Source organism: Emys orbicularis, chromosome 4 (assembly GCF_028017835.1).
Source record: "Emys orbicularis isolate rEmyOrb1 chromosome 4, rEmyOrb1.hap1, whole genome shotgun sequence".
Taxonomy (NCBI): Eukaryota; Metazoa; Chordata; order Testudines; family Emydidae; genus Emys; species Emys orbicularis.
Genome location: NC_088686.1, coordinates 95,049,252 through 95,065,031, shown reverse-complemented (window position 1 = coordinate 95,065,031; position 15,780 = coordinate 95,049,252). Strand labels below are relative to the sequence as shown.

General features: G+C 38.4%; 1 protein-coding gene across 5 annotated transcripts in view; it reads left to right on the top strand.

The window, feature by feature from the left end:
• The window catches only part of WT1 (WT1 transcription factor), a 46,473-nt gene extending 42,471 nt beyond the window's left edge, over nucleotides 1-4,002 (top strand). For 3 of the 5 annotated variants that reach the window (XM_065403245.1, XM_065403247.1, XM_065403243.1), the window contains 2 exons: nucleotides 250-342; nucleotides 3,881-4,002. In XM_065403245.1, coding sequence (XP_065259317.1) covers nucleotides 250-342; nucleotides 3,881-4,002 — 215 coding nt within the window. The remainder of the gene's footprint in view (nucleotides 1-249; nucleotides 343-3,880) is intronic. The other 2 variants (XM_065403244.1, XM_065403248.1) reach the window with 2 other exon arrangements.
• The last annotated feature ends 11,778 nt before the right edge of the window (nucleotides 4,003-15,780 follow it).

Here is a 15,780-nt window from a genome sequence, read left to right as displayed (position 1 = left end):
TGCAGCTGGGACACTTTATACCTGAAAGTGTTAACTGGCCTGCAGGAGAAAGATAGGGTTATGAAAGGGTAAGTTGTGCAGAAGCCTGATTAATGATCTTTGAGACACGTAGGCGGGCAGCTGGGGAGGAGGAGTTACAGGAACTATTAAAAAAAATTCCAGTATTTTGATAATTCAGAAATAATTGATCTCCCTGATCCTTCCCAAAAGTTGTTGAAATACAGGAATAGATTTGTTTTATCTGTTTAGGTGTGAAACCCTTCCAGTGTAAAACCTGTCAGAGAAAGTTCTCCAGATCTGATCATCTGAAGACTCATACCAGGACTCATACAGGTAAAACAAGTGCGTAAACTTTTCTTCACATTTATATTTCATTATTTATTTAAACTAAATAAATTTTACTGTGATTTAAATGTTTAGCGGGAGTCTTCGAACCTGAGCTAACATTTTCAAAAGTGCCCAAGTGACTTAGGAGCCTGAGTCCCATTGACTTTCAGTGCGACTTGGCTCCTAGATGCCTAAATCACTTTTCAAAATAGGACTTAGGCTCCTGTGTTACTTAGGTGCTTTGGAAAATGTTGCTCCTGGGTACTTCGTGCTTTTAGGACATATCAGTTTGGCACAATGTATTTTGTCAGCTTTTGTGAAATGGCTTTAGTGATCTCAGCCCACAAACATCCACTGTGCATAAACTATCATCCCCACAACTGCCCACAAAGAGGCCATTAGTGCCAGCCTCAGCAGAGGGGCTGTGGAGTTAAAGGATCCTCTCATCTCTACTCATGGCCCCTCTAGGTCAGGGCTGAAGCCTAATGTAAGGTATCTTGGGGAAGCTGGCATCACTGTAATCTCTCCTGAGGATAAAGACAGCAGCTTTCGCCAACGCTAAACAGCCACACGCACAAAATCTAAAGTAAAAACATGCCAAAATGTCCAAGGAACATTTGAGGAAACATAACGATGAAATTACAATAGATCCTTTCCATAGCATTTTAACTGGAACCTCGTGTTCTGGGAGTAATTTTAGAATTATTTTTGCACCATTCTTAGCTGAACAATTTGATATACTAACTTATTATATGAAAATCAGCATATCTTGCTAATAAACAACTGCCTTTCTAGAGTTCAATATTATTAGATACCTTAGTGCTATTCATAATGGTCTCCAGCTTTGAAACATGCCTCCACACTGCGAGACAAGGACTTGTAGAAAGTCCTACTCTCCCAACTAAGATAAGGACTTTTTCTCTTCCCTTCCCTCCCACAAAATTTTCATATTTAAGATTTAAAAAAATAATTTACAAAAATCAGAACTATTCGCCTGTAGAATACTGGCACTTTCCAGGCTGCATCCAAAAGAAAGCTTAAGACAATGTGCTGTGTCTTTCATTGTCTACACTTTTATTGTCTGCAAATGGTAAAGGGCACAGTTTTAATCCTTGGTGTATGCCCGCTGTTACAGTGTGAATTTGGCCTGAAATTGGGTGCATCTTCTCTAGGAAAAAAGGGGTATTCATAGTTAACATGACTTAAAATGAGGTAAATACCTAGTGAAGACAAGGCAGTGTGTAGTTTTCACACAAATTAGTAGATTGAGTTAGACCATGGGAGAGTGTAGGTTTTACCTCAACCTGTCAACATGTGAAAACTACAAACTGCCTATTTTCACTAGGATTTTACCTCATGTTAGCTAACTTAAGTTAAGAAAACACCTTTTGGGGGGAGGGATAGCTCAGTGGTTTGAGCATTGGCCTGCTAAACCCAGCGTTGTGAGTTCAGTCCTTGAGGGGGGCCACTTAGGGATCTGGGGCAAAATCAGTACTTGGTCCTGCTAGTGAAGGCAGGGGGCTGGACTCAATAACCTTTCGGGGTCCCTTCCAGTTCTAGGAGATAGGATATCTCCATTATTTCCCCCCCCCCCCCCCCAGTGAAGACAAGGCCACAAGCTCTGTTCTGTGCCTGAGTGAGAGGACTAAGTGTCACATGACTCAAGCAAAGACTAGAGCCTGGGGCCTTACCATCTTATAGCCACAATGTGAGCTGGACCTGTGTCTTTACTGCCAAAAAAGGTGTGTTTTTCCAGTAAGATAGATAACTCAAGATGTCTCCCCAGGGATCTACATCAACCGAGCTAAGGTGCACAGGTAGTTTATTCCTTCATGTAGCTAGCTGAGGTCAGTACTATAGCACCCCACTTGGAGTTGACCTTGACTAGCTACATCAAGGCAGAAATTACAGTGCCTTGTCTCCCCAGGGATTTTATGGTGAGGTAGCTAAATTGAGTTAGGCATCTGACCCTAAAAAGCAGGGAAGACAGCCTGTAATACCTGCACAGGGGAGTAAGGAAACGCCACCTTGCTTCCTGTATTTCCCCACATGACTGCTAGTCCTCCTCCTGAGCAGGCAGGCAGGAGTGGGCAGAGCTTTGACTGTCTCCCCAGGGTGCAGGATAGTGCAGCTGATCCAGCATGGAAGGGAAAGTAATCTGCACCCAGTATAGGACTGAAGCAAGAGGAGAAGCAGATTTGTTTCTGAGGCAGCCCAATTACATGCCTCTCTTACGCAGGGTTTGTGGCAAAGCTACAATGTAGCCCATAATGATTAATTCACATCAATGAGGATGATTTGGCCAGTGCTGCTGAGAACTGATGGAGTGACGCTCACTTATATAAGTTTATGATTTTATTAGTCATTCTGACAAGTTCATCTCTGTTCTAAACCATTTGATACCTTTCTGTAATAATCAGAGGTTGTCAAAGTATTTTTTAAGCTAATTAGACTTCAAAACCCCTTGATGTATCTGTTTCACTGATTTTTTGCACAAAAAAAAAAAAAAAAAAAAAACCCCACACAAACAAAACTTCACCACAATCCAAACTTTCCCTGAGTGTGAATCTGGAAGTTTTGAAATGATCTGCACAAAAAGTGAGCCATGGAGGTGGGTGGGGTAGTGGTAGTTAGGAAAGCTCATGCCAACCCCAGAATGTATTGAATTGGAGAATGCTGAACCTCTAGCCAGCCCAGCACAGATGACTTCAGGCTCCAGAAACAGACCTGTACGTACTTAGAAAGACAAACAAACAAATAGAAAATCCAAGTTTATACCACTAATGATACAAATCTAGAAGAATAAAATTTCCAATTCTGTTCTAACCTACGCCCTGCTCTGAGCTGCTGAGGACATTCCTCCAGCACTCCTGCGCTATCAAAAATGTGACTTGCTACTGCATTTGCGTGCTGTGGTAAATTGAAGAATTGCTAAAAGTGCAGAAAGGATATTTTCTATTTGGGGTCTGTTTGGTTTTTTTGATTATTGATTTACTTAGGGGAGTGCTAGGAAAATATGGAGCATTCTGGGCCTCCAATAATTTCCCATTCTTTCTTCTCAGTGGGATATGTGAGGTCTGCTTGACTTGGAGAGCAGGGAGGAACTTTTTGAACCAGCTCGCCAAGCCTGAGGCTAAATCCATAGACCTCTTCTTACCCAGCTCATTAGGTCTTCACTGAGATGGCTTGATAGAGCCCATTGAAGTCACTGGAAATGACTGACTTCCATGGGCATTGGATCAGGCTTTAAAGAATAACCACTGGTGTGCCGGGCCTATGTGCTTCCTTCAGGAATGTGCTGTTGCAAATGTTCAGCTTAATCTTAAAAGGACATCTTTAAAACATGGGTTGAGTGAGAAATGCCCTCATTTAGGGCCTGGTCTTGCAAAGCACTGAGCATTGAAGTGAATGGGAGTTGAGGGCATTCAGTACCTTATAGATCTGGGCCCGTAGTTAGTTTCCTATTGAAAGGAGGTGTAAAGAAACAAAATAAATGGTAAATGTTTCAATCCATCTCTATGCCAGTTAAACAATGGGGTGTTTTTGTTAACAGGTGAAAAACCATTCAGCTGTCGATGGCCCAGCTGTCAAAAAAAATTTGCCAGATCCGATGAATTAGTCCGTCATCACAACATGCACCAGAGGAACATGACTAAACTTCAGTTGGCCCTTTAGACAATTCAAACAAATGAATAAACCAGATGGGACATTGTGAACTACTGCAAACTTTTCCATCATCCTTGACCACCTCTTTAGGAAAGCTACGGCTGTCTTCACTACCCAGTTGAGACAAGTTAACTAAACCGTAGGATTCTGTTCAGTTTTGTCATCCATTTGGACTTAAAAAAAATTCCCATTCAATGTTAAGTGGTTTTTTTTGGTAACATTGTTATGGAATTACAAAGACTGTTACAGTTAAAATATTACTATGAACTATAGTTACTTTTAATGTTTTTTTCCTCTAAAAAGCTTTCAATGTTTATTTCTACTTGAACTTTTCCCGGTGCAAATTCATTGCACCTTATTCAGTCAAACCATGTGAAGGGCATGTGTGCATGTCTGCTAAGGTAAGCTCTATGCTTACTGCATATGTGCATATGGTTAGGTTTCCAAATTCTAATACAACCACACACTCCAAAAAACCACCTGAGACATTTCTGGTAAGCTTTGTACTTCTACTGCCTAAGGGCAATTTTTTAAAATGTAAGGTCTGATTTGAATTTCAAAAATCAACTTTAAGCCCCCCCCCCCCAGTTTCTAGAGCAGCTAAATTTAGATGAAGCAGTACTACTTTGTGCAGAAAATGAGAATCTTACAATTAAGTTAACTTGCTTTTAACATTATAGCATTGACCCCCAAAACTGTATTTTCTCTGTTTAAATCACCTTTTTGTACTAGTTTAAATTTATTCCATCATGAGATGCACAGATCATCTTCTTACCCCAAACGGATTCTAGTCATTGTAGACATTTGGGATTTGTTTACAATGTATACCACACTGGTTATGTGGTTAGCAAGCTGTATAAACTTAAAACTGAACTTAAATGGGGCTGGTCCAGGATCTCCATTAACAGATTACTCTTAAGATAAGTAACTTAAAAAGACTCTTCGTCAAGTATATGTGAAAAGAGACATTAGTGTGAGGAAATATATTATTTCAGGGTTTTGGGAGGAGGGGTTTATTATTTCCTATTAATTGCTTGAAATTGTGTGTGTGTATATATATATATCTGATAATGTATTGCTCTTAGACAACTAAAATTAGAAAGTGTATAAATATTAGATGCATCACTGTTCTGATGTTGTTGCTGTTACAAATTATTGATAACACTAAGAATGTAACCTGCATTTTTCACCAAGCTTTCAATTAAAGCCCCTTCAAAGAGGAAAAAAAAAAAAAAAGAGAGTCCAACAGCTGTCTTGTTTCATGGCTGGTATTAGATTTCACATGCCATGTCCAATAGTTTCCATTTTTTGTATATAAAGGTACCACCAGCATTGATGACCACTAGTTAACCTGTCCAGGTCTTGACCACAATTTATCCATCTCACTGGGGAATTGTACTGGCAACAGAAAACAGTATCAGGTTTCATATGTTATAAAACAGTTGCTTCAATCCTTTTTTTCCCCCCCTCACAATAGTTTGTCTGTTAGTGGGTTAGACCAACACAATGTGAGTGAAAATACTACAGCTTAGTAAAAAAAAATCTTTGAAACAGAAAATATTAACCTTCTATAGAATCATGTAGTAGTTCGCATGAATACCTTTTTAGCTTAGGAGGTCATAGGCTGGATACCAAGTAAGACTTAAATTACAACTGTGGTGCACTAAATCAGTTGAGCAGGTTGAAAAAAACACTCATTCTTTTCTAGAAGGTGAAGTGTGAAAATGAGGATAAAAATAATGGTTACTTTGTCATCTGGTGTGATTTTTATTTTGTAAATAAATACAACCTGATTTGGTGTCATCAGGCTCAGATTTTGATCTTGTAAAATTATTGTATCCTACTTCCCTTTACATTAACTATTTTTTAATCTTTCCAAGATTTTTTTCTCTCTCTCTAATGCAACACAATGGCACTCTAGCTATGATAGGTTAAGCTTTTGGCAGCTGCATCCTCAAGAAAACTTAACAGTTAATTCTTTAAGTTCTCTTTTTCACATGGATATTGCATCATTGTTAATTACTGTTAGGGTACCGTGACTAGTTTATATCAGTCAGTTTTTATCTTTTGCTGCCAAAAGACCGCATATTTCTGGAGAAACCCATAACGTGTGGCAAACATCAAATATTTGGAGCGAATGGTGGGTGTAAAACTATGCAGTATTAAATAAATAAAACAGCCCCGCCTTGTCCTGTGGCAACATTTAGCTTTAGAAAGAATGTGTTCTGATTTACCCAGTAGCGTTCTCTGACTACAAAACAGGTTGTTTTTTAGTCTGCACCCAAAAGAGAAATCTGCCAGATGTGTTTATACTATAAACAAAACAAAAAACCCAACCTCAAGTTATGCCTGCATTAGTCAAACATAAATAAAACTATATCCCTGAAATGTAACCAAAACTACAGTACAACATGGCCCAGACTTTCAGTGTCCAGCAAAGAGGTGTGTCCACAGCTTTTCTCCTGTAGTGAATTGCAGGGCAAATAATAGAAGGATACACAACTGCATAAGCAAAAAATGAAGACTGAGTTGATGGGGGGCTGAATATCTGTTCCTTTGTGTTTTGACTGTAGCCACTTTTTCTATGAAAGTGTCCCTTGGTACAGTAACTATGACATTCACCATACCTGCAACATTCAGACTGCGATGAGAATAGTGTTTAAATTTTGTACTATTTTTTATTTCTAGTCTTCTTACAGTCTGTCAAAAGAGGACTTTTATATCCTTTCCTCTTGTTATCTCATTCTTGTTCTAAAGATTATATCAGACATGTACTCTTTTATTGAGGTGCTTTACTAATTGAATTGTACAAATGTAGTCCACAAACATTACTCCTTAAAGCATGCAGTGCTTCCTCTTGAGCCACACAGAAACTGTGTGGGTCTATAGGAAAGATGGGCAGCAGGGAGGCTGTAGTCTATATTTTAGGCATGTTATATGTGGCCTGAGGTCTCTGGAAAAGTTGTCAGTGCAACAATTAATTGAAAAAATCTTGTATGCCTCTGCCTTGTGTTCTTAAACAGAGAATAGTGAATTGTATTATTTTGACCATTTTCTATATATTTTACTGTGCTTAGTTGAGCATTCCTGCTATGTAGCTTCAGTAACTCCTGGAAGAAAAAGTAGCCATCTACCATATAGTAGCATGTTACTTACATAAGGTATGCAGTGTTGTTGTAGCCATGTTGGTCCCAGGATATTGGAGAGAGACAAGGTGGGTGAGGTAATATCTCCCTTACATAAAATGGATTCACAGTTCACTGCCATTCCATTTATTTGGTTGCATTATGATGCAAAAACTATACAGATAGTAGTGGTAAACAGCCTAGTCTCTCCTATTTCTTATTTCATTTGCTGAAATCCAGGGGATCACTTAAATCTTTTTTGAAGACCGCTGAATACAGCTAAATGTGCCTTTCTTTTTTGACAAGAAGTAACTTAAAATGTCCTGTATTTAATCACACTATCATATTTTTGGGTAGCATCTTATTCTTTCAGGCTATGGACAATGGTAAATCAAGATGAGGTACAAAGAAGTTTTCATTTTGCTGGGACTAGAGTACTATTCTGAATAATCTAGCCTATAGTCATAGTCATATCCATCTGAGAAGAGACAGTAGTGAGGAATGAGTTTATAGCTATTTGCATGTCTCACTTTGGGCCAGGTAAAGTGTGTGTATTTTTAGATGGCCCTACAATCATCTCTATCTGTTTCAGGATGCCAATAGAACTGACTTCATTCCTCTACCAACCAGCCTTAAAAAGACAACTGGGGCCTGGAGATATAGGTCTGTACTTTGAACAAAGGTTTTTTCCTCCTAAATAGGCACTGGTTAAACCTCATCTTGCCAACTATATTCAGCATATTGCCTTTCAAACAGGAACCAATGTGAGTGTGTCAAAGAGGGCTGCTGGGCTGGGTCAAACATATTAGACTCTCGTTCAACAGGCTAGTCAAGCTGCACATGGACAGGGTGGAGCGGGGGCACCCAGGAATGGTTGCAGCTCCCAGATTCAGGGCTGCCTGAGCCTGGTACAAATTAGGGCTGCACAAGGACAACCCTCAGGGAAATTGCCAGTGAAGGATTGGGAGTAGTTCACTCCTCCCTATCCTGACCATGCCTGCCCCAACGTGCTGCCTTCTTCCCATTATGTCACGGGTCATGGGGGCGCAGAGGAGGGAGAAGCAGCTGGCTCAGGATGTGGTGAAGCTGACTCCACCAGCGTTCTACTTGTGGGGAGATCTCCTGCACAGTGGGAATTCTCCACTGGTCATCTCCTGCTCGCTTAAGGCAACTTTGCACTGCTTATGCAGTGCAAAATGGCATTAGTGGGTCAGAGAATCTGGCCCTATGAATGAATATATATATATAGTCAAGACCCAGGGGATTGACTTTTTTTTTTTTTTTTTTTTTAATAAAAGAAAGAACTTTTCAAGATAGAAGATGTGAAAGAAGTTAGAACTGGGATGGAGTTTGATAATATGGAACTGGTCACAATAGTGATGAGTAAATAATAAAATTAAGAAAAATCCCACCCACAATGAGACCATCTAAAAATTAGGCAATTAAGAGGAAAACCAGGAATGCAGCCAGAACTATTCCACCCCAAATAATAAATACAAGGATAAGTTGCCAAGTGAGGTCAAAGAAGCAAATGGGAAAGTGAGTTTAAGAGACAGCAAGACACTTTTATGGGGAGAGAGGGGATTGAAGGATACGGTGACAAAACAGGGGGAAGAACTGAGATAAACTTGGAGGACAGGCTTGGTGGGCCAAGTGGCGCTATAATTCATAGTGCGCCTGTGAGTTGCAGGAGTTCTGTAAAGTAGCTGAGAAGGCTATCGGACCTCTGGAGGAGCCTCACATACATGTCAAAAAATGTGAAGACTGAAGGTAAAATGCCAGAATGGTTTGAACGGAAGATGAGTCTGACAGACAGGAATTTGTATGCTATCTGCAGACAGCAATAACGAGCAGGGCTGCTGCCTCGTTAATGCGATGCTTATGGCAGACTCACTACAAGAAGTTAGCATGAAAGCACAGACTTGGTGAAGAATTTCTACCCATGTAACTGGGTCTTTGTTAGCTTCTTAGTCCATGATGTGGGGAGCTGATATGCTAAAATAAAAAAGAGGGTATTTCTATCAACTTTTCTTAAAAGACTAAGAATGTCTGTAGGACAGGAAAGAGCACTATGAACTAGAAGATGCCCATTACATGTTTCAAAGTACAAGGAAATACATCTTTATATAAGATTATCATCTTCATAACATCATTCAACCCAAAGGGTCCCAAACCACATTGTAAACAGAGCCTGAACCTGCTCCCACTAGAAATGATGGCAAAACTCCCATTGACGTAAGTGGTGGCATGGTTAAGCCTGGTATTAATGGACTGATCATTAAGGGCAGCAGCAGTCTCTCAGACACAGCAGCACTCTAAAATGGTTTACATCAGGAATAGCACATCCAGTTGATATGGGTAAGTACATTTAGTTAAGCAGAATGCAGTATTGGAATTTTACCAAATATTGGAATTTGGAATTGAAATTTGACCAAAACAGAAATGGTAACTTACTCCTTCAAAAAAGACCAAAAATATATATATAAATAAATAAATAAATAAAAAGGCCTGGCGATCCCAAATGACCACGAGTACTCAGGACCTCTGTTAACATGACATCTATTTAATTTTGAACTTATTTATTATTTGTATTACAGTTTCACCTAGAATTACTATCAGGGCCCCATTCACAAGGTAAGCACTGTACAAACAAACCTAGTAAGAGACAGTTCTTGCCCCTAAGAGCTTACAATCTAAATAGACAAGACAGACAAAGCATTGGAGAATGAAAAGATTTTTTATTTTTCACGGTGTTTAATGGCCAGACTTTTAAAAATGCTCAATATCCCACTGGAAAATCTGGCCTTTAATGACTTGCCTAAATTCATACTAGAAGGGTGTCATCCAGAATTGGACCCATATCTCTTGATTTCCAGTCCCATGCCATCACCTCAAAGCCATCTTTCCTCTCATCATTTGCAGTTTCAATTTTCACATCATAGCTATCAATCTGTTGCTACAAAATATCAGCCGTATAGCTATTCTGAGTTTATCACAGTCAATTTTTTTAAACAGATTGAGAAAATCTTTTAAAAGTGTAATATTATTACAATTTAATAACAAAGGTGGATATTCAAAAATATACTTCTCCTCTGTATTTTTCAAAGGACTTTATAAAGGTAGGTATTCTCCCTGTTATACCAGTGAGGAAAGTGAAGCACAGAGAGATTAAATGACTAGACAAAGGTCACACAGCAAATCAGTGGCAGAGCTGACCCCACTCTCCCCAGTTCTGTACTCAATCTGCTGGACTTCACTGACTCTCAAGGAAAGGTAAGCTAATATTTCTTTTTAACTGTGGTATGCAAAGGTTTTTTTTTAAGGAACTGAAATACTTGAATAAAAATATAGCTTCAAAGAGAGGTTTCTCATTCCTGGTAACAGAATGCCAAATATCTTAATACTGTTACATCATGGTTTTTCATCTGAAACACATTGTTGACATTTGATTAACTGAAGTTTTGCACAGCAGTACTCACTACACTACACAACACGCTGAAGCAGTGCTAGACAGACAATACTCACTAATGTCACTGGCTAAACAGAATGTGTTAAGAGAGTAAGTTTCCAGACAAATCTAATACAAATCTGTCTGTCATTCCCCTGGGTCATAATAGTGCTTGATGTGGTACTAGAGGATTGAAAAAAAGAACTTCCCTACTGCCCAGGGCCATTGTGAGGGAAAATGCATTAAATATGGTGAGATGCCCAGATACTGTTATAATGGAGCCAAAGAAGTATCCAAGAATAAAATGGGATAGAAAGAACTTTTTTTTTTTTTTTTTTTAATTTTTAGGCTATTTCTCATTGACTTTTATTTTCATTGTGCACAATATGAATGCAATGTGGAGATATAACATTTAAAAAAGCATGACACTAAATTCTCTTCCTCAAAAATCTCTGCCTCAAGTCTCCCTGGAAAAGCTGCATATACCCTTGGGCAACTACTAGTACTATAATAATTGCACAAGTTTCAGTGGATTTCTACCTGTGAAAGTCTCTTTTAAATCACTGAAGTCTGTAAATTAAATGATAGGCCTGGCTGCATGCTAAAGGTACATCATATAAGGCACAAATGGAGGATTTTAATCCATCAAAAGGTAAGTAACCCAGACTAGCAAAGAACTAATTTTAGACTAGCAAAAAGTTAAAATGTTCTTACTCATGTCTAAAAACTTTTAGCTACTAGATGGCTCATCCCAGATGACTTTCGCTTTATGAACCATTACACATTACTGGGAATACAATGTATATACAGGAAACTCAATCAACTCTTAACACATGAAGGAATTTACTAACTTGAAACAGAAAGTTACAGCGCTTACAATGGAAGAATCAGAGCTGCATGATATTGTATAACACATTCAGCAGCCTGAGCTTGAATGCTTATTATTAATTAATAATGAAATATTATAAAAATTGGAATTTACTTGGTAGTTCTACAGACCAGATTTTAAATATGTTGGTTGTTTATTGATATCTGGTGTTGCCTAGAGGCCCAAAGCAAGGATCTGAGTAGGCCCCATTGTGCCAGACGCTGCATGCATATATAACAAAAAAATGATCCCTTCCCCAAGGAGTTTACATTCTAAGTATGTCTTGCAATCCTTCAGTTATTCTGAGATGGAAAGAGATGAAGATTAGTGTTGCTTCTTTTAGAAGGAACAATATGAGGTTATGGGGTCATGTGATCATTTCAAAGCACTTTAGAGTGGCTTAGCATCGTGATTTGCACTGACTGAAATGGAATTCAACCCATTAAATCCCTGTGCACCCCTTTGAAAACATATCTCTAATCTTTTGTGCTGTCCTTGGAATGAATGGAACCTCCTAGTGACTGATTTGATTTCTCACCCTCTTGTGATTGAGCTATGGGAGTTCAGCACAAGTGTGATGCAGACTTCCCCCATATGAAGACAGTTCGGGGAGCATGAACCACATTTTATGATACTGAGGGTCATCACACAGGACAAACAACCTAACAGTCTAATATTCCTAAGCTGTATAAATTCCTGATGTCTGCTTTAGGCAGAATCCAAACACTTGTGTCAATTCTGTACCATGCCCCAGACTGCCAAAAACATTAATATAAGCATATTTATCTGGGCTGTAGTGTGTTACAAGAATTCATTAGGACAATATGTGATATGGTGCTGAAACAGAAGGCTATGTTTCTCTGGCCAGAGATGAGGAAGTCTAGTCCCTGCTGAACTTTTACAACTGATAAAGACAATGTCTGCTGGCAGTATTCATTTTTTACTGGGCCATCTGCATCTAGTCAAGGATAACTTGACTTTCTGAAAAAGCCATTCATCAGAATCAACCCTGTACAACTTTCTCTTGATGAGTAAAGCAATACAAAAGAAGGCCAAGATGGTTAATAAACTTCTCTGGGAGCAAAAGGTCGATACTGATGTAAACAAACCAGTGTCATAATACTATACAGAAGCATTGAAGTTTCCTGTGTGTTTATATGGCTGATGCCCCGTTTCTTTTTATCAGTGTTTATCATTTATTTTGCTCTGCTTTAGCTGACCTATAAATCTTTAGAACAGCGTTCTTTATTTTCTTAATTTTGTCATCTTTCTTATCAGCTTTTATCACCTATTTATGTCCTGTACATTTGCTACTCTCTGCTGCTTGATGGCAACACGTGATTAGAGTTTTGTTAACCTCTTGGTTCTCACTTGAGCCAGAGCTGTCTAATAGTTATGTCTTCTGAAATTTCCAGTTTTCTAAAGCTGAATAAACTACAGGAGGGTTTTTTTCTATGCAATCTAAACACAGAGAAAAAGTTTTGAGTTAAATTAGTGCTCTTGAAAGATGCCAACTTTCAGGAGTGGTGCCCTTTATTTATCCATAGCACAAGTAGGAAACAGGTAGTAGCAGTGTAAGTTTCACTGCAGTGCTTTACTGATGTGCCTCAACTCTGTTCTGAAAAGTTCATTTTTAGGGGGCGAGATAGTAGGCCAGTCTTTGGCCTCTGTGCTTAGGCTGCCAACAAGGTGTAATCTGCAGATGCAGTGGTTGTGTGTGCTGAGCATGTGTCCACTAGGAGCTGGACTGAAACCATAATACTTACTGCATGTAAACCACTGATCATCCATCAAATGGTACCAAAGTTCTTTTACTATTAGCCTGGGCTAACTCAAACACAGTGATCCTAATAGTGAAATACTCCATAGTCATAATGTAAAACTTGAAACATTTAGTACCTCATTGATGATTATTTTAACTGAAATGTGCCATACTCAGATTCAAAGTTGATTGTGCTGAAAACTTAAAAATGATTAACATGAGATGCATCATTTATATTTAATAAGGGCCTACAACCTATACACAGACCCTCATAATGATTACACAAGCCCAGATCCTCAAAGGTATTTAGGTGCCTATCTCCCATTGAAATCAATGGGAGTTAGAAAACTACACACCTTTGGGCACATTACTTGTTGGAACTTTGTATTAATGGTAATTGAGAGAATCACTGCAAATCAGTGAATTTTGTGCGTTACAAACACTAAAAGCAAAGACTACGCATTACAGAATGAACCATGTGAATTTATTTTGAGAACTGTCATTTTAGCCATTTATGATGCGGTATCAATGTGTTAATAAATGTATTGTACTGTAGTTTAAACATAGTACAATTTTAGTAATAGGCCTTGCTAGCTACATCTGGGTGCTATTAATCCTTTACTGAGAAGTGGGCAAAGCGCCCCATTTCCCTGCAGCCAAGATCAATGTGAATTTTGCCTAAGAACTTGCAGAATTTGACCCAAAGGGTGTGGATTAGTACCAGCTTTAGAGGATGAACCATAAAATAGTGTGTGGGTGAGTTACTGGGAATAGGGAAGTGGTTTCACATTGTGTCTATGGACTGAGTCATTCAGTTTAGAAGGATACTACTCCCTTTGATATATGCTTGAATATATCTCATTAAGTACTTTGGTTGCTACTAAAAACTCAGGTAACAGGAAAAAAAGGAAAAAAGGATTCTTTTTTCCCCCCCACTTGGAATGAATATGAAATGTACCACTTTTTTTTTTTTTAATTGACTGGAACTTTTGTCATGGCATGTTTAACTTGGCCATTTGCTGGAAATAGCTAACTGCATTCCTGGCTTTTTTTTCTAGAAAACCCATCTTCATGAGGCTCAATTATTTTTATGCTTGTTAAATATCATTGCTCTGACACACACTAAACTCAGGAAAATTAATTAGTAACTCAGTAGATTTTTTAAAATCACATTTTCAGATATAGGGTTAGCATGATCTCATTTTTTCCCACATCCTCTTTTTTGAAACCAGTGCCCTTAATATTCTGACCTTTTTGAAACCATTAATAACAACAGTGAAAATATTTTTGCACTCTAGTGAAAATAGTGGTCATCTGAACAGGATGCAAACTGCTTGGGCTGATTAGCATGAAATTTAATTCGCATTAATCAGTTGTAGACAAGGCAAGCAAGAATTTATCATGACCCATTAATGTAGCATTTTAAGTACTTATTAAATTATGCTTCTGGATGTTATTTGAATAGCACTGAGAGGCACTGGCTGGACTAAGGCATTTTCATTCTGATTTGTGAAGAAATCCATAGTGAACTACCTGTGTGTGTGGTTACGGTAGTTATCTCCCACATCCACACTCACACAATTCTTCCATTTGGACAGAGGGTGGCAACAACTGTGCTGTGCTATATTGTCTTCCCCCTTCGTATAAAACAAACATGGGTAGCCAGAAGAAGAAACAGTAGCTATCTGATGGGGAGAGTCCAAAAGACCACAACAATTACAAAAGAAAGTTAAAATATAATTATTAGTATGACAAACCACTATTTGTAGAAGGTACATATGATGTGGATAAAACCCAGTAAAAGCTGCTTGTGTTTGTCCTATTTGAGACCTGCAAGGAAATATTTTTAGCCCAAAGAAATTATGTTAAAATCCGCTCATACATCCTCAGTATTACCAGCCCCAAGAAGTCAATAATCATCAGTCAGGCCCCCCAAAATCATGATATTGGTTTAAGAACCAGGATAATTTGAAATAATAAATGTTAGGTTCTTTTTATTGCCTGTTGATTTTGAGGCTTTTCGGTTCATGTGGATCACATTTTCAAGCTTTTCACCATGAGCACAAGGACTAGAAATTCACTTTTAAAACAATTAAATCTATGATTCTTTTGAAAACAGAAGATTCCAAGAGCTGGTGGCTTGAAGAAAAACACCAGCTAGCATGAGATTTGCAATAAAATCACCCATGTTGGCTACTACAGTGATAGGGGCCATATAAGATATATAAATTAAAGGGAGAAAGGTAAAAAAAGACTGGGACTTACCTGAGTTTAATAGAAAGCTGCTGACAACTGTTACAGCAGAGCTCTGTAAGAGATGTAAATAGTTAGCTAATAGATACCATTTCTGTAGATGGCACTCAAAAACATACAGCATTGTTCCTTGATTTTGTTGGACCAATAAAACTACTTCTTGTACACTGCAGAAGGCTGCTTGTGCATCACTCTTTACATACAGCTCTTAACAGTGAGAATAAAAAAGGGGGTGCTCAGATAAAGAAATATAATATGGGGAGACTGTCCTCAATGAACATCATTTAGCAGACACTATTCTAAAAAAAGAATAGAGCCTGTGGGTGTACAC